Source organism: Amblyomma maculatum, chromosome 10 (assembly GCF_055883805.1).
Source record: "Amblyomma maculatum isolate TAMU_Amacu chromosome 10, ASM5588380v1, whole genome shotgun sequence".
NCBI lineage: Eukaryota > Metazoa > Arthropoda > Arachnida > Ixodida > Ixodidae > Amblyomma > Amblyomma maculatum.
In genome coordinates, this window is record NC_139353.1 from 83,585,909 (window position 1) to 83,605,541 (window position 19,633).

Sequence of the window (19,633 nt, forward strand, 5' to 3'; positions counted from 1 at the left end):
AAATTCAAAGGGATACGAAAATTTTCGTATCACCCGAAATTTCGTATCACCAAAAAAGGAGCAAAATCCGTTTTCAAGCCTTCCAACAGGTACGAAATATTTATTTTCGTTGAAAGAAATCGCGTCTATCCTTCTGCACCTTCTTTTCCGCGAGATCTGATAACAGAGTTTTGAAAACTGAAAAATTGGGCCGCTGTCTTCTCCCGCACAGACTCGGAGGTCACGGCGCGCCGCAGAACATCGATGGCGTGCATCGTTTCTGCTGCCGTCGGCGGTGGGTCATCAATGCTTTGGTCGTCGTCATCTTTGTCACTGCATGGAATGCCAGGCTGTGATGACGCTTCCTCCGCAATATCTTCAACCGTGCGGAGACCACAGGTGGCGAGGTCGTCGTCCACGGAGACGAAATCGTCGACGCAACAGTTGACGTCAAGTTGATTCCAGACATCGATGGGAATCGGGTCTGGCAGTTGCGAGGCAGTAGCCACAGCGGATTTGAAAACCCCACACTTCGCGAAACAATTGGCGATGGTCGTAGGAACGACGCGATCCCAGGCAATTGCAAGAAAATGCACAGCGTCCAGAAGAGTGATCTGGAGATTCGCGTCCTTCCTTTCAATCTTCGCGAGGAGGCGGCGCACCAACAAAGCTTTGAAATGGTGCTTAACATTCCTTATAATCCCAGCATCCAGTGGTTGCAAATGACTTGTTGCGTTCGGGGGCAGGAACACCGCCTTAACACTCTGCAGTGTCATTTGTTTTGGATGGGCGGTGCACTGGTCCAGCAGCAAAAACTATTTTTCTGTTGTGGCAAGACATCTTGCGGTCGAGGTACGTGACGAATTCCATAAACAAAGAAGACGTCATCCATGCTTTTTTGTTCGCCTTGTAGACGCAGGGCAATCGACCGGCTGCCTTAAAGCATCGGGGCTTTTGATATTTGCCAATGACTGTCAGCGGCATCTTTTCCGATCCGTCGGCGTTGCAACAAAACAAAACTGTGATACGTTGTTTGCTCTTTTGTCCGCCCCGGCAGGCATCGCCTTTAAAGCACAAACTTTTTCCGGGCTGGATATTGTAAAACAGCCCTGCTTCATCTACATTAAAAACATCACATGCCTCATATCCCGCTATGTAAGACGGCAGTGTGGTTGTCACCCAGTCTTCCACGGCGGAGGCGTCGACTTTTTTTCCTTCGCCACAAACGATCTTGTAGGAAAGATTATGATGCACCTTGAACCGGTGAATCCATCCACCGGAGGCCTGAAAGTCACCAATTCCAAGTGTGAGTGCGATGTCCGCTGCCTTCTCACGAAGAACTTTTCCGTCGATGTTGACGCCGGCCGCCGTGACCTCTCTGAACCACGTTAGAAGAACCTCTTCCAACCTCACATGGTGGGCAGTTTTGGCTTCTTTAGAATTCATCGCGAAGTGCTGCACATTCTGCATAATTTGGTCGCGCTGATCAACGATCGTTGACAACGTTGACAGCGGCAGGCCTAGCTCCTTGGCCATGTCAGTGCGCCTTTTCTTGGGCTCTTTGTCCACCTTATTTAAAATTTCCAATTTGTCTTTAAAGGTCAGCGCCTTTCTCTTCCGTGACATTGAAGTATGATGTACCTTTTCGCGTTGCCGAGATGATCACAAAACGGCGCGCTATCAACGCGGTGTCAGCCTCAACAAACGAGAAAACGAAGCAACGTGTAGCAACGTGTTGCCGCTGCAGCGGAGACTCCAGAAAGCGGAAGAGCGTGGCCTGCGGGGCGGCGGAGAAATGTGGAGAGGGCCGCAAGGCCGTGCGCACAACTAAAAAATAAAGAAAACAAAATGCGGGTGAAGGGGAGAGAAAGAGAGAGAGCGGGAGGGGGGGAAAGATATCGCCGCCTTCCTTCGCCAACTTCGCTGCTGCCATGGGTTGCCAAGCCGTTTTTTTCCCGCTGTAATTTTTTTTTTTTTCTTTCGCGCGCGTGTGCGTGATCCGTGCTATCAGTGCTGCGCACGCTTTTCTCGCTGTGCGTGTGTGCGTGGGCCTCAACCGGTCGTGATACCGAAGTTCGTATCACCCGCAGCGAAAAGAAGAGTGTTCGGAACATCCGATTTTTTGCCCACTGAACGCAATGCAATTCGGCCGGGGAATTTTGTGAATTCGTATCACACCGAATTTCGTATCAGCCTAGTTCGTATCACCGAGATTCTACTGTATAATTATATGTAGCACTGCAACAAATGCCGACAAGAGGCTAACAATGGGAAGCAAATTATAGGCTAGGAACCCTCTAATTTTAAGGCAAAAGCGTTTAATGGCTGGTCCTTGGTGCGCGTTCAAGTGTGGGATTGCAGATGGCAGGAACGCTAGGAAAGATGAGGCTTCTGGAGAAAAGGCGCAATACCTGTTGCACTTTCTTCGACAAGTGTGCGTTTGGACGGTACGCCATCTCTCCTGTCGCGTGGCGTTCCTTGGCGCACGTTCAAGTGTGGGACTGCAGATGGCAGGAACGCTAGACAAGATGAGGCTTCTCAAGCTTTCGCCTTTCAATACTTTAGTCATTAGTCACGAAAGTCCCTTGTAATGTTTTCCTACAAGTGTCATTGGCGCACCGCTGAATGAAAAGCATCACTGTGCAAGATGATTCAGCCCCATCTCATTGCAATATCATGTTGTTGGCATTATCATGGATCCCTTGGCTCCATACTTGTGTAGTGCTTCTCAAGTACCACCACTCCCTGGAAAGTCCACCGCACCGCCACAACCACTTTTCTCGGCGTGAAATTTAGCGGCAGTGCTCAAACAAGCGGAGACGGGTTCCCCTCCCTTTCCAGCGCCTGGCATAGTGCCACCCATGCGTGCAGAATAGCACAAGTGTATGTCCCTTGCATGTCAACCCTATTGAAACTACACCTTCATAGCCAGGAGGTCCCATGACACCGAGATCACCAGCCAAATATAGAACGTCAGTGAGGCACTGCAAAGGGTGGCTGTGCTGGCCATCTGAGAATGCGTGAGGGGGCCACTTGCAAAGGTAGTCACCACTCACTTGGTGAGTGGTGGCAGGTGAGCCGGCTTGGCGATGTTGGCAACGCGCGTGAGCCGGAGCCTCTCCTGCAGCAGCCCGGCCAGCTCCTGGCGCCACCGGGACCGCTGCGTCTTGTCCTCGAATGAGCGAGACCTGAGTGCGCTCATGAACGCCTCCAGGGAGTCATCCATCAGGCCCTCTGCCCGCTCAGCTGCAACACAGCCAGCACGGCCCAGAAGATTGTGAAAAAAAAAAAAAGCTAGTCACGCAGGAATTCTTTTAAAATTTACACTGTCCTTTATCGGCATCTGTTAAACCCTATCCACAGAAATGCTGCTCTAGGTATATTCCGTAGTTCAAATTCATAGTTCAATCCCATAGTTCAATCCCACAGTTCAATAGTATAAGTCAACCCCGTATCCTAGGCTTCAGCATCCCAATGCCAAGAGATGGTTGAAACTTAGATGCCATTCAGGCTCATGCATTTCATCCCATATGTAGCTGATGGAAGCCCTTCACAAGGTGGCCCTGAGTCATGCTATGCACGGCAAACACACTTCCCCAGTGCTCCTAACATGCAACCAGATCACCGACACCGGTGCTGAAAGCCACGTCACAGGAACTGTAAGAACTGTGAACAGCTAAGTTTTAAGCTGAAGTAACAGCTGGAAAAAAAAAAAAACACAATGGCATTACAATAAAGTAAATACTAACAAGCCTTCTTGCTCTCCTCCAGCTTGGTCTGAAGCTGTCCAATCTGTTCCTCGAGAATCCGCAACTTCTCCAACTGGGCAACAACATGAACACATCAGCATTGAGCAACCATGGTGTTTCTATGCATGGAAGGAAAGAAACACTACGCATACGCTAAAGCAGGAAAAGCAGGCTGAAAGGAGACGGTGCAAAGGAACAGATGTGCCCACAGGAACTTTTTTGAATTAGGCGAACAAGGTGTAGTTCGGGCACGTAGACACATTTGTACCAATGTATACATCCTCAGTATAATGACCAAGTTTTATGTTGCAAAAACTAGCTCGTTTAAATAAAGCTGTCAGTACTATTACACTTTCTCTTTCATGTAGTTCCCCGCTGAGAAACTTTTCACCCAAGCTCAAGAGCACGTCACATCGAACACCAGGTGCAGAAAACTATCCTCTACTTAAACCAAGAACTTTGCAAGGTTGAGAAGAAATTAGGATTTATGGATGTTCCTAGGGGAACTGAAATTTATTTGTTAAACCCAAAAATTTGCAAGCTGTCCAAACCACAGTTGCTGCCTGTGACTGCCAAATCTGCCACTTTTCATTTTCCAACATTTGGCAAACAAGTGGCTGCAGTTTAGCTTCAGTTAAAGCTAGTGTGAAGCGATAGCTGAAGCATAGTTACACATGGTAAAGCTCTTTATTCAGCAGAAGGTTTTCTTTAGTTATGGCTATAAGCATACTCTGGTGCACGGTGCGCCTCTATGTATACTTGAGATTGACATCAGCGATTATGTGTCTTGCCCCGCAACTGCTTACGCGTTAAGCTACTTCCCATATCAGCTGACCTTTGACATTTACCTTGACTTTGACCTTGACCTTTGGTGGGAACATAGGCTACCCAAAGTGGGTGTGGCTAAAGTTGCAACTTGACCTTAAAGCTGTTTGAAGGTCACCGGAAGCACACGATGACCTTGGCTTTACCTCATGTAGTGAAGCTATCGCTTCAATATTAGAATGTCTATCTTCACACTCCTACACCATGCAGTGCAGACTGCTGACTACTTCTGGTTAGTATCATGTAGCTACCACCTCATTGAACACAATGCTGACAGCCAATCATCGCCTCACCAGCGTGTCGTATGTGTCGACCTCAGGGGTCTCCTTGCGTGCCATCTTTTTCCGCATCTCGCGTTTCTTCTCAATGGTGCCCGTTCGGTCGAGAAAGGTGTCCTCATCACTGTCATAGTAGTCATTTTCCTCCCAGTTCTTCTCCTTACGCTTTCGGCCCTCTGTGCAACAAAACGAGCAAAAGATTTGGTTCAGTTAATGGGGTTTAATGTCCCTGAGCAGCTCGGGCTATGAGGGAAGCCGTAGCATGTAGCTCCCGATAACTGCGACCACCTGGTGGCAGTTAAAGCATTTCTGCTTTAATGCAAAAAAGAAAAAAAAAAACAATCTAAGCCGTTGTCTGTTATGACATAAAAAGCACAGACGTTTGCATTTTACACAGTCAAAACGGTCATTTTGGTCCACAAAGCATGCACAAAGGCACAGCTTTATGAAGGATCATGTATGCCACAGCTTTTGGATCATACCAGTTGGAAAACTCCGCTTCAAAAAGAGACTAGTTTTGGTATGCATTTTTCGGGTGCCTATGAATTGTAGTGGCGCCATCTAAAAGCGCTTAACAGAAGCTTTCTGCCACTGTCACTGCCTTTTGGAAATCACTTTTTTTCTTTCTTGATTTCCATCTTAATTCGCACTATGGCTCTTACCTTTAAGAATTTTCGCTACTGCGAGTCTTCAACTATAATTTTATTTACATGGTGGTTGTGAATTTATCAACAATTCGAAAGTTTGCAACTTAGACGCAGTTCCCTTTAATGGCCGCAGGTGCCGCCATTATTCGTATTATACCCGAATTTCGACCATTCGAAACTGCTCTTTTTTTATACATGGGCCCTACGGGAAGTTTCACAACTGGTAGTATTGAAGAGCTCTGATGTATGCAACTGCGCAGAGCTCTGTGCCACCGTAAGCACAGGTACACACTGAAGAGTTACACTGCTCTTCGCTGCTGGTATTGGCCACATTAGTGCTGCTCTTAAAGGTAGCCCTAAGGGCCGTACCAGGCATTTATTGTTCTTAGTAAATCGATTCTGTGGCTTTTTCTCGGTAGCCTGACATTGGTACAGCAGCGAAATGGGCACCTGTTCTTAAGAGAATCGCCTTTAAGAATTTTCCCACCACTCGATTCAAACTCAAGCCTAAATTGAAAGCAGCTCTGTGACCACTATTTGGAAGTGAATGTCAGCATAGCCTAGGCTCAAAGATCTGCATCGAAACACTGGGTTGGCCCATGCAGTTCACCTCAAAAACTGGCCAGTGGTGGCAACACCTAACAATAATAATAATAACAATAATAATAATAATAATAATAATAATAATAATTGGTTCACAGGAAAGGAAAGGTGCAGTATCTGTCACACTTGTTTCTGTGGACACCTGAACCATGCTGTAATGGAAGGGAGGAGTGTGAAAGTACAAAGAGAGAAAAAGGAGCAGGGTAGTGGAGGGCTACGCAGTAATTTCGACCACCTGGGGATCTTTAACGTGCGCTGACATCGCACACTGACGCCTCATCACTTTGCCTCCATCGAAATGCAGCCGGCGACAGTTGGGATCAAAACCAGTGTACTCCGGCACAATAGTCGGGCGTCTTATCACTGTGCCACTACGACGGGGCTACCGCCGCAGTGGTGCAGTGGTAAGACGCCTGACTACTGTATTTTGACTTTTTGGCCCCTTTCACAGCTTCTGAAAGCTCAGTCTTGAGCAAATATGGTATCTTTGTCACAGGAGTGCGGTACAGGCCAAGTTCAATCTGTCTTCAGCATCCCTCTAAAAACTCAAAACGAAATGAAAGGCTGAGCTTATAGCATTAATGTAAAACAAGGGAGGTGTCCCTAATAATTGTATTGTATTGTGTTGTGTTTTATGGCGTAGAAGCAACGCAGGCTATCATGCGCCAAGCACAAGGTATATTATGGTTTGTTTTTTTTTTTGTTTTTTTAGAAGGAATGACGTGTTAAGATATCATAGGTTGTTCAGGAAAGATGTTTCTTCTAAGAAACTAAAAACACATGAAGTGACTACAATTGCATTCTCTCCTAGGAGAAGTGATGGATGGAATGGTATCTGTTCAGTATAAAATTGAGTGAAATGCTTGTTACGGCAGAAGTTACGCCATCTTCAGAAGTAAGAACATCATTTCTATAGGGTGATCGTTCTAGTAATCTCATCTGAATGCATGTACTGCATGACTATGCCCCAAGAGCAAAAAATATTAAAGAAAAAAAAAAGACTGGAAAGGAAAAAAATGTTGCCAAACAGGGACACCACTGTGTTCAATTTGCCTTTCGTGGCATGCGAATTTTGGAGCAAGCGGCTATGTCAACCTGTAACATTTTCAGCTTACGCATGCCTATATGACACGCATTTCAGACCACGTTATGAATGAAGCAGGCAAGAAATGCACTGAAAAATTTTTTTTTTAAAATGGAGCCTAAACTAAGAAACCAATCTGACTGTTGAATTTCCACAGAGAAAAGAAAATGCTACTATACAAGAGCATTCATGGTCATACAAAAGCACTAATAATACTTGTATGCCCCCAAACACCTTTTTTTTTTAAAAGATCCGAAAAACTAAAACAGGTCTGTTGTCCACCATCTAGTTTACAAAGTACAGCCACTTCTACTGTACAGTGCCAGGCTATCCAGGTAGCTTCATGGTCCTCCCAAATAGTGCATGATTGATATCAGTGTGAATACCATGTATCCCTGCTTGATTGCCCCTATGCTCGTGAAGCAATGCTGGTCAAGAGACTCACCGTGGCAGGCCTTGCGGAGCTCTCCATGCCGGTCAAGGATCCTGCATGCCTCGAGTGCACAGGCAACCACCGCCTCTTTCTTCTTGCCTTTCACTGAGGCCTCGGCTATGACCGGATCCCCGCTTGCCGTGTCAATGGGAAGTCTGCAGAGATACACGGCCGCAAAATAGCGTGCTCGCTGGCGAAACACCAGAGACCGGCAACTCTGGCAACCAGACAGGACACATAACCGTCCACCCTTCACCCGCAATTAGCCTCAACCTTGGGCTTTTGTAGCGGAAGATGCAAAAAGGCAAGGGACACAGCGTTCACTTTCAAAGTAGGGCTTCCAGCATGGAATCTGCTGTCAAATTAGAAACAGTTTGTACTTTTGCAAACTTAGAACTGCTGACTATTAGTATTGGCTGTGTCTGTGCGCATGCTAAGCTTTTTGCAAACTTAGAACTGCTGACTATTAGTATTGGCTGTGTCTGTGCGCATGCTAAGCTTGTATGTACGAAACCTTTAATTAACCGCATGACAGCCTGCTGATTCCAACATGAACATGTATGCAGTTACTAGAATACAATACAAGTGATGCCACTTGCCAGAGGTTTCAATTTTAGGTGCAGTAAGCAGCAAGTGCATGTCTTCATGCTAGAACAGTAAGACAGTACCTCCTGGCCTTCAAGCGAAAGCCGATTTAAAACAACCGCATAAAAGCACAGAAGTCCTCTTCTTCGAAATAGAAGCACAAGCGACCGCGCAGCCAAGTGCATGCATTAACCGAAGGTTGAGCCCAATCTACTCCATCCTCTCATTAGGCTGAGCCAGCGTTCGTGCATACTCACTCGACGGTGCAGACAAAGTGACTGTAGCCTTTCTCCTCCACATTGTACTCCAGCTCGTAGCCTGCAAAATGAAACACAAGATGGGTCACCATCTTTTGCACAGAGACCTTCAGCACAGGCACTATAGAAAGAGAGAGGCATGTCTGGAAACACCAAGCCATGAGCATGGGTCGTGCTCCTCGCTTTTCAGCAAATATTCCGTCGCTCCGGCAGACAAGGTCGACTAAGTTCAACTCTCAAGCAAGAGTTAAGGTAAGGAGCCGATTCCTCATAATGATAATGTACTGCGCAACTGGTACGTACAGGTAGATTCTAACGTTAGTCAACCCTAAATCTGGAGCCCTAACTGACTCAAAAGAAAAGTTGCCTCCAAGTGCAAGTCAACAAGTACAATGCCCCCTCACCCTCTCGACAATCATCTGCAGCGATAATGTGGGGCTCCATTCTGGCTTCTGCGTCAGTACTAGTGAGCAGACAGCTCAAAAGAAGGCTAATTGGTTGGCTAGTTTGTGGGGTTTAACGTCCCAAAGTGACTCAGGCTATGAGGGACGTCGTTGTGAAGGGCTGTGAAAATTTCAATCACCTGGGGGTTCTTTATTGTGTACTGAAATCATTAAGTGCACGGCTGCCTTGCTTTTCGTCTCCATCAAAAAGGGGCCGGCACAGCCTGGATTTGATCCCTAATCCTTGGGCCCAGAAGTCGTGCCCTGACCACTGCGCCACCACGGCGGGGCTAAAAGGCGGTAAATTTAACCGCCAATAGTTTTTGTACGTTTTGATCCCAGCGTGAAGCATGTTCCAGAGGTTGCTAACTGCTTTCTCTCAAGTTACGGACCACTTATCAGGCTATGTGCAAGCGCGCCAAGTAAACGGCACACAATTTTTCACAGTGGTACTGATTTTCGCAGGAATTAGCACTTTAAACGCCGCACTGTGAAACATCGTTCCAAAGACGAAAGTTCCAATGGACAATTCACAAATGTTTTCTAAAATAACCATGAAAAAATGCAGCCACCCTTACAATGACTAAGCATGTTCGTTCTGATGTTACGATTAATTGAACATTGTTTCCCACCCTGTCGGGGTGGTGCAGTGGTAAGACACCGGACTACCGTGCCAGAGTACCTTTGTCCGATCCCGACTGCCGGCGGTTGTGTTTTGATGGAGGCAAAACAAAGTGGCGTCCGTGTGCAGTACGATGTCAGCTCACATTAAAGATCCCCAGGTGGTCGAAATTATTTCGCAGCCCTCCACTATGGCTCCCCTTTCTCTACTCTCTACTTTCACTCCCACCTTCTCCCTTCCCTTAAGGTGAAGTTCAGGCGTCTACAGAAACAACTGTGACAGATATTGCACCTTTCCTTTTTTGTGAACCAACTATTATTATTACTATTATTATCAATGTTTCCCATATATAGAGCCCTAATGTCATCTGAAACAGCTTTTATGGCCCGTGCAGTGCAAATTTCTTCTTCTTGCTATCTGATGATAACCTTATATCTCCCTACAACGTCTTCCCAATTTATAACAAGTTAACTACAGACAAAACCCCGACACTTGAATGTTGTATTTCTCCTGCCTAGCTGCTTTCATTCAGTGCTCCATAAGCCGCTACATACAAAAGAACATTTCATGGCTTTCACTGCATAACTATCATGGAGGATAGTTGGAGGACGACCTACACTTGACTTGATTCCCTAATCCTGTAGCCACCCTTGCATGTCCCTCGCACTGTTCCTTCATCGTCCTTAACTGCAGTGCACGCTGAAGGGACCAAGGGAGGGGTGTGGATGGTGACGTGAAAGATTATACACTATGCACACATGCTGCTTCTCACTTCGTGCAGTCTATGCTGTCATCGAGTGACACATGGGCGCTAGCGACTATGTGTGGTGCGGCACGACCTCTCAGACACTCTATGTAGCTGCAACGTGAGATTCTAAAGGCGTGTACCGGGTCCAGCATACACAGCCGAGCAAATGTAGTGATATATTTTCAAAGATTCCTTTCATTTGGAGCGGATCTTGTGCCCCTGATGTTCGCAGGTCTATTTGTCTTCCCTCGAGCGCAAACGTGATCAAGCCAGTAGCCGTTTTAGAAGTTTGCTCCGTTTTCTCCACAGAATGAACCGCGAGCGCTCTAGACACGTGAGACCGACTCTGTACGTAGAATGTGCTTGGAACGCTTCCCCCCAAAACGCTGTCCAATAACATCAGCAAATCTGTGCCCAAACATTCCACAGACAAATGAGACCACCAAGTTTAAGCCGGCCAGTGAAATGTGGGAGGCCCTAAGATAGGAGTGCGGCCTGTCTGGAATTTGTTATTACCACATGGCCATATTAAAAAAAAAAGAAGAAGAAAGAACAGCTCCATAAAACTGACTGCCTGTGGAAGACATATGGGCTTTAGTTATTTTTATTTCACACCAACAAAGCCAATACCTTTTTTTCAGCATTGTTCCTTTCCCAATTTTTTTATTTTACCCCAGAAAGGGCTTCGCAAACACTGTTTTAAAAAAAGACTACAATAAGCTCATTTACCGCTATAGTAACTTCAGGTATTTAATTAAGCCAATAATAAATATTTTAGAGTGGTAATGCTTTGCATAATCATAATGCAGTATTAAAAGAGAGGAACTTCAAAGAAGGGTCTATAAAGGCAACTGAAAATGAATTTGTTTAGCATGTTCCTTTTAACACATGGAGCCTTATGCATACTGCCAGGGACGGGCACCAGGCATGAAGCGCATGTTACCATGGCTCAACCAATCTACCTTAAATTCCGCATAAGGGTCGAGCTCTCAATTTCAGATAGCACTTCTTATTAAAAAAATGCCTGCTTATACAGAGTAACACTGGTAAGAGTAATCTCACCTTCACGTTCAAACCAGCCTCTGAGGGTCTTCTTGGGATCATCTATGTAAAGGTCTTCGTTATCGCCTGTCAAGGCAAAAGGGTTCTCCGAGGACGGATCTTCATCTTCCGCATCATCTCCTGGGAAGCCAAGCATCAGCCACAGGTGAGCTTATCACGAATGACTTTCCATAACAAACACTGCTTTAAGATAGTATATCCTCGATAACCCTTGCAGCTCATATTAATTACTGATGTTCTCCATTACTGTTACTACAATTACGATGACATACAAGCACAAGGAAAAAAAAATGAGAGGTGATACATGGTTCCCAAAATGTGTAGGCAGTACAGAATAGCAAGCTATTAGTGGCTGAATGTCAATTATGTCGCAATTTCATCCAATGCAGCTAATTCAGTGCTACGAGTGGACAAAAACAATGAAGTGGCAAGCTGAAAAAGCCAATGTTAAACGAATGAAATCTGCAGAACCGGCCCATGGGGTGACTTTTATCAAAAGATGACAGTTGTTTGTCACCTTTCTCAGCACAGCTATAACATCGCAGGGCACAAATGCAAGCACCACTGCGCTACGCAATATGGGTCAGGTGCTCAACCGATCACACGTCCCCGTGCAAGGTGTTCACAATGTGCTACGGCCACACAATGCAAGCAAACGTGCTCACCTCTCTCCTCTCATACACAGAGACTGGGTCAGTCCTGGCACCTTATCAGTAGCAACACAATAATGTTTATCAGTCACAGAGCAACAAAAGCCGCAACACAGATAGCACAAGGGTGTAAGGAGCATGAGAGGCAGTGATAAAAGGCCACACTGTTATTACAAACACAGAAGCCAAATTTAACCGACTGCAAACTGCGTACATGCTAACATCGTACAGCAAACACAGCGAAAAAGTTGCAAAGAGTATGGTCTGCATGTAGAAAACAGATATAGTTCATAACATAGTAACATGGTGCAAATGTTATGGGCATTGTGCCTGTCATTAGAACCCAAGACCACAACAAGATCTACTTATGAAGAATTCAATAGCACTGCACCCAGATAAAAACAATGCTGATTTGCAATGTTTCGACAAACCTCTACGGATGCCCTTGGCATTACTGTGCTTGATCTTATGCGCACATCAAATATGGCAGAAAATTTTATTCAAAACTGCATCTGGCTCTGGCACCTACCCAATTTGCCTACTAGAAATGGGATCAGCCGTCAGCTGCTAATCACACTACAGAAAAGAGAGTTCCGCCAGCTGACAGAAGTGTTAGTGCCACTTGGTGGGATGCGGTTAAACAAGTATGCCTCGGAGAGCAACAAGATGGTCTTTTAAATCCGGTTATGCAGATGACAGTTTTTGAAATTCCAAGAAAAAAGGTGTGAGCTAAGAGCCAATTCATTTTGAAACAAAGAGAGATTGCCCAATGTGTGCCCTCTGTACGAGACACTGCTGTCGAAGAAAATATTAAGGATTCCTCTATTGAAGAAGACTGATGTCCACTTATCCCTAAATAGTGCAACATGAGATTCTGTGACAGCTGCTTTTGCTCAGACCTCACCATACGGCTACACACAGTGAACAGAAAATGTGCTAGCTTATGGTGCTGCATACAGAGGCAGCCACTCTTATGTCCATCCTTCTCCTTCTCGTATGTCTTTCGTGTTGCGCTAATCCCAACGCCACTGACACGGCAGAATTAGAAAATGTGCCCTTAAAGGTGTGGGAATTCAACATTCTCCTCGCCTGCACAACGCGGCGAACACCCTCTCCCTCTCTTTCACGAGGAGCCCTCATCGTTCCCCTCCTGGCATCCTTCCCCCAGAGCTGTGGCAGAGGGGGCGGGGGATGAGAGCACTGGCATAGCACGCCAGGCGGCCCCTCTTTCTCCCTCCCTTCTCATCTCGGCGGACAGCATCTGCATCCAGAGAGACGACGCCATGACGCAGTAGCACGTGGATGCTATGACACCGAGGAAGAACATTGGGCGTTTCCAATAAACAGCTTGGCCCGCTGGCTATGTATTCCTCGATGTGTCGTTCTTCATAGCCGTGGCCATGACGCCGTAGCGCACGGATGCTGCTATGATGCCGAGGATGAGAATTGGGCACTCCCAATAAACAACTTGGCCCACTGGCTATGTGCCTCGGTGTGTCGTTCTTCACGGCCATGGCTGTGGTCAGAGCTAGCGGTGTGGCCTCGGTTCTCAGAGCAGAGCCCGAGTCTCGTGAGAACCCCCACGAAGGCAATCATTGCAAAAATTTGGTGTCAACATACATACCCAAACCCCAGTCAACGCCGGCGTCGTCTTCCTTGGCCTCGTCAGCTTCAGCTTTTGCTTTTGCTTCTGCTTCCCGCTGCCTGGCCTCTTCTTCCTGCTTTCTGCGCAGTTCTTTTATCTCTGTGACAGTGAGCTCTGATTCATCTTCTTGGTCATCTTCCGGTCCCTAGAAAGACAATATTAGATGACGACCCAAAGTGACACAGCCAAATTGTCCACCGTGAAAGGGCCCGGTGTAATGCAGTAAACTCCTAACGATTTGAATGGGGGCGAAAAATTTGTTCACACTATGCAAAGCTTGAAGTAACAGAAACAAATTAACGGGGAAGAAATGATGACACAGTGTATTGAACTATACTGTGCCTCTGTGCCAACATGGCAGTGTTCTCTCTTAAAATCTAATCACCGGACAACACCACCAGAGGCACACGAACCGAGTGCACATCAACGATATTTCTTACTTCAGGCTATACATCAGATGTAGAACTGCCCAGCCAAAGATAGGGTATCCGATGCTCTCACACAGCTCTGCTCATTTTCACAAGCTACAGTTCAAACCTGGATTAAATCGAATCAAGAAAACTCCCCAATTTTCCTTTAGGTGCAAGTACCCGTCACATGCAGTTACGGTGCGATGACTTGTAAGGGCAATGCACAAGGGAACCCAAGATGAAGATAATGTAAGTGAAATTGCCAAGCAAAAGTTCACAGTAAACCTACACTGAAGTAAAAAAACACAACCGGACATCTCGCAATCATGTTGGTTAACATGCTAGAGAACCAGCCATGACCGTGTCCGCCACAACACATGCAGTGGGAAGCGTGTGAAATAAGAGGTAACCGGATGCATTCGCTTCTAGCGGCGCGCCGCCTCTTTCCCTCCCAGCTTTCATCGTCCTCGAAGACCTTGCACCACCAGTGTTCCACATCTCTGCTTTTGTTGTGCAATGCCATCAACATCGGAGCCACACGAGTCATTGAGCAACGGCAACGCGCACAAAATGGGCCCAAACTCCGAACTTGTGTCGTTTTCAGAAGTGTGGCTATCTCACCGACTTCAAGTCATCTGATTGGTGAATGTACCACGATGCCAATTCAAGTGACAGCGGTTCCGGTGTTTTCATCACTCAGATGGGGGTGAAGACGGCAAAAACGATACTTTTGAAAATGATGCAAACTCGGAGTACGGGCCCTGCTCATCGCGTGCTGCTTCTGAACATGAGCTATTGGAATACCAGTCGGTATCATGCTCCAAAAATGAAAGCAACAGAGACTGCTGCATTCACCACCGAGATGTGTCACTGGTGTGTCGGCACATTGTGTCTACTGTACTGGCATCACTAAGACCACAGACGTTCCTCACATGTCAGTTAATGCAGACTTCCAGATTGTTAATAGAAAGCCAGTGCAGAAAGTTTATTGCATCAAGGTCAACTACTATGTATAATGCCCACATTACATCGAGTTCACAAGTATGCATGCCCATGGGGGTGGTAATGAATAGAAAAACTTCTTAACATCAAGGGATTTCCTACATGGAGGTAAGCAAAAAGCAAAAAGAAAAACATGATAAACAGGCTGCCTGTGGAAGTCTGCACTTCAACTGCGCAGAGCAGACAACATCCAGAACAAATGCCCTTTCCAGTATACTGGCCTTAAGTCATGCCATTTGCAGCTCATCCAAGCTCTCCTTTATCCACCCAACAGCGGGCTGTGACAGACTACAAGAACAACTTCCTTATCTGTTTTTTCCCCCTAGGTCTGGAAGGTGAGTGCAAACTGACTAACTGGGCTCAAGAACCAGCCTAATCCACCAGCGCCCTGAAACAGAGGTGTCAAGAACTAGTCTGCAGAAATAGCCTTTTGGACTCAAAGTTTCCATCTGTATCAATCTCATGCCCAATAAGCACATCTGTAAAAAACAAACAACCACATTCACCATCAGCTGGCCATGGTAATTCATGTTTACATCAAGCTACATCCATGGCAACCCCACTCATTCTACAGAAAGTTCATTAATACTTATCAAAAAAGTCTGTGAAATGCAATATAAGAAAATAATATTTCATCGCGATCCTCGCAAGTGACCCGGAATATAAACAAGCAACCTAATTCTAAGTGTGCTAATCACATACTGCACCATCAAACCTCAAGCAAATTAAAATTATGAGGTACTTTGGCGACTAAAGTGTCGAGAGGCAAAAGCCTTTACTTGGCATGCTGCTAGGCAGTGCGAAAGTTTTTGTCCAACCGTTCATTCCAAATTCGTATCAATGCTACTCTGTCAAAACATTTCACTCAGGAGAATGATGTCCCTCAGGGGTGCACCTTGAGTACAACACTTATTATAGTAAAAATGAACTCCATATAGTAGAAATAATCCCAACGACCATCATGCATTCAGTTTATGTTGATGACCTACAAATAGCGTGTACATCCTCTAATGCATCAACATGTGAGAGACATATTCAATTAACAGTAAATAAACTAGCGACATGGGCGATAGAAATGATTTCAGGTTCTCCGCACAGAAATCAGTAGCCATTTTATTCTCACTCAGACGAGGTATGCAAGCGGACCCTACAGTTTATCTCAGACATTGCTCTACCAGTAAAACATGAAAATAATTTTCTAGGCATTACTTTCGGCAGAAAGCTAACTTTCCTCCCCCACATAAACACTCTTAAAAAGAAAGCCTCCCTATCTTTGAATATACTTAAAAAGCTGTCACGTAAACGCCGGGGATCCGACAGGACATGCCTTCTGCAGATTTATCGTTCAGTTGTACGATCGAGCTTAGACCATGGTTGCATAGTTTACGGGTCTGCAAGGCCCTCATACCTAAAACGACTAGACCCAGTCCACAACCTAGGTTTGCGTCTTTTGATCGGGGCATACAGGACGTCGCACGTGATAAGTCTGAATGCAGAAACCAACGAACCATCTCTTGAGGACAGAAGAACCATGCCAACTTGTTCATACATTCTTAAGATCCGTTCGCTACCAACACACCTTTGCTACCCCATAGTTACAAAGTGCCCATCCAGAGCCCATCCAAACCACAAGCAGTCAGACCCCTCCTCCTCCGCTTTGGAAAGATGTTCCAAGAAATAAAGTGCTAGATTGTGACTAAGGTATGCGACAACTGTTTCCGAGTGTGCTACGCCAGATTTGCCGAAAATTCTACTGCTTGTCTATGAAGCTCTAGAAACGACCACACGTCATACTATATATTGCTACTGTACAATTTTGGTGCTAATTAGTGTCAATTGGCAAACAACTAGTATTTACTAGTTAATTAGCACCCATTTAGTGCTAACTAGTAATAATTAAATAGTGTTAATCAGGACACAAACAATGTTTGCTCATTAGTGTTAATACCATAACAATACTAATTATATATTGTTAATAGATGCACAATTAGTTACAACCAATTAATGGTAATTGTTGAAAAAGTGTTGTGGTTAGTCTAGTAACTGATAGCTAGCAAATGTTTATGGCCATTTTTTGGGTCACTGCTGAAGGTGTGACACCCTCTGCAAACGGACGACAGTATGAGCCATTCTAGGGTTTCGCCTTAATACTTGCCGCAATCTAGAGAGCACAAAGATGGAACCTTTTCTTTGTTGCGCCCGCAATCAACACAGCCTACCAGTCAAAGAGCAACCTAGGTCAGAAAGTGCACCGCACCTCCAGGATGAAGTTGCGTGAACTGCCTCCAAACTTGACCATGTGCCCCACTTTGAGCCGCTGGTAGGACTGTGCTCGGATCCGTGCGGACTGCTTGTTCACGTACGTTCCGTGAGTGCTTTGCAGGTCAAACAGGTAGAAACCTAAGGAATATAAAACAGAAACGTCTCACCACTGGTTGATTAAAAAAAAAATAAGTTTGAGAAAGTATCGCGTTCCGTGGACCATGCACAAAGCATATGGGCCATAACGAAACGGCTCAAAAGCAGTATGCAGTTTTCACCAGTAGAAGCTTTTGAACCAAACATTTCACTCCACAGGCCACCGGGGTGGCACAGTGGTTACGGCGCTCGACTACTGTTCCCAAGAAAGCGGGATCGAATTCCGGCCTCGGCGGCTGCTTTTCGATGGAGGCAAAAAGCAAGGCGCTCGTGTGCTGTGCGATGTCAGTGCAAGTAAAAGAACCCCAGGTGGTCGAAATTTTCGGAGCCCTCCACTACGGCTTCTCTCATAGCCTGAGTCGCTTTGGGACGTTAAACGCCACAAAACAACATTTCACTCCACAAGACAGTCAAAGTTACTTTAAAGACAGCTTATGCAATTGCACAGATGATTAAGCAGTAGAAATGAGTAAGGTTTTTGCCATTAATTGATCATGAACCATAGATGCTACAATATTTTGGTTGACAGACTGCCTCGAATATTACCTGTGTTCATTGCTTCCAAAAATGAAGCAAATAAAGCAAGAATGCCATAAATGGTGGCCAGAAGGAGATAACTGGGCAAAGGAAAAGCAAAAACATTATCACAAATACCATGCTGCAGTTCACAGGCCGATGCCCGTCTACAACCGCAGAATTATATTCTGAGACTTCTTTTGGCAATGGAGTGATAGCTGCAGCCAAAACAGATGCTGTATTCTTCCTTACGCAGCAGAATATAGTCCCTGACTGCAGCTGAAAGTTTCATCCCAGAAAATCGGCACACACATAACACTCATTGTTTAGGACAGAGGTTCTCAAACGTTTTTGCCTCACGGAACCCCAATAGCCATCACCACGTGAAGAAGACCCCCCCCCCTGCTGCTGCCGCAGACAATATTGTTTATGCATTTGACCCGGCCTGGTTTTTTGTTTTAGTTTTGAAGCGAAAAGCTTCACTAGGCTCATCAACACCGCGCTTCGCGTGAGCCGGAGCCCCAGACTTGCCACTTCTGTGCATGCACAAAACCGGGCGACTTTCATGCATGGCTCAGGTGACCGCCGTCGCCGCTGACTCCGTCGCTTGACCTTACGCCGCCGCCGCGCGCTACTGCGCATGTGTGCCACCACTTCTCCTCCTCACCACCGTTTGACCTTTCGCTGCAGCCGTGCGCAGTGCGCATTTGTAAGAGGGGGTGTATATAAGGCGCGCTTGCTCATAGAGCAGGCGCAGATACGCGCCATGAAAGGAGAAGAAGAAGCAACAGTCGGATGGAGCAGAAACACTGATCCAGAAGTGGTAGCTTGGGAGTTGGATAAAAAGCAGCGAAGATATGAAAAGTGCAAGGCTAGACGAGCGGCTTTTCACTTCGAGATATCCAGGCATAACCTTAGCTAAGCCACAGCAAATTTTTTTGTAAGAATTTTCTTTTGCATTCATTAGTTAGCCAATCAGCTTTTTATTAATTGCCCACTTTTAAATTGTGCTCATCCCTTTAAACTGAGAACAAAAATGCAAACTACAGTCACAAGACCAAAGCTCCATCTCGTTTACGCATTCAGCCAAATCCACATGAAGCTACCGCACCCAGAAGAGCAATCCGCGGAACCTGGTTTGAGAACCTTTCTTTGCGGCACATGTCTAACATTGCTGTGGATTTTCAATGTCTTACTCTGACTGCTAACAATTTCATATAAACAAGAAAATTCCATACACGGTGCCAACTATTACAGCGCCAAAGAATGCAGAGTGCAAGTTGCCAGGGGGCCACCCGGCAGCCAGCTATTGGTGGAGTAACACATTACAGATGATCCATCCTTGTGGATCTGACAAGGTCCGATTCACACTGTTTTTCGATGCCAGAATATTGATCTTTGTGCTTGCATTTGCCAAGATGCAGAGCCTATCATGCAGGTCCTGTACTCGTGTTCCTTATTCAGGCATCTTCCTGTCTGGCCGATGTAAAAACCTAGCCACACGAAAATGCAATCAAGTAGATCATGTCCTCGACAAAATCAAAGAAGAGCTTTTCGTGTGCTGTGTCACACTGCCGACACTCGTCCCTCGTTTACAAATGCACACAGCATACTTGCGTCATAGGGGCCGAGAAGACGACATTCACGTCACTACAGTGTCATTTCTTGAGTCTGTGT

The 19,633-nt window shown here is 45.9% G+C and overlaps 1 protein-coding gene across 1 annotated transcript in view; it reads right to left on the reverse strand.

The window, feature by feature from the left end:
• LOC146176902 (kanadaptin-like) overlaps positions 1-19,633 on the reverse strand; it is a 34,289-nt gene that overhangs the window by 9,091 nt on the left and 5,565 nt on the right. The window contains exons 3-10 of the mRNA XM_084583011.1: positions 17,280-17,422; positions 13,590-13,755; positions 11,316-11,435; positions 8,441-8,501; positions 7,611-7,753; positions 4,847-5,007; positions 3,729-3,801; positions 3,036-3,225 (exon numbers count right to left, since the gene is read on the reverse strand). Coding sequence (XP_084439137.1) covers positions 3,036-3,225; positions 3,729-3,801; positions 4,847-5,007; positions 7,611-7,753; positions 8,441-8,501; positions 11,316-11,435; positions 13,590-13,755; positions 17,280-17,422 — 1,057 coding nt within the window. The remainder of the gene's footprint in view (positions 1-3,035; positions 3,226-3,728; positions 3,802-4,846; positions 5,008-7,610; positions 7,754-8,440; positions 8,502-11,315; positions 11,436-13,589; positions 13,756-17,279; positions 17,423-19,633) is intronic.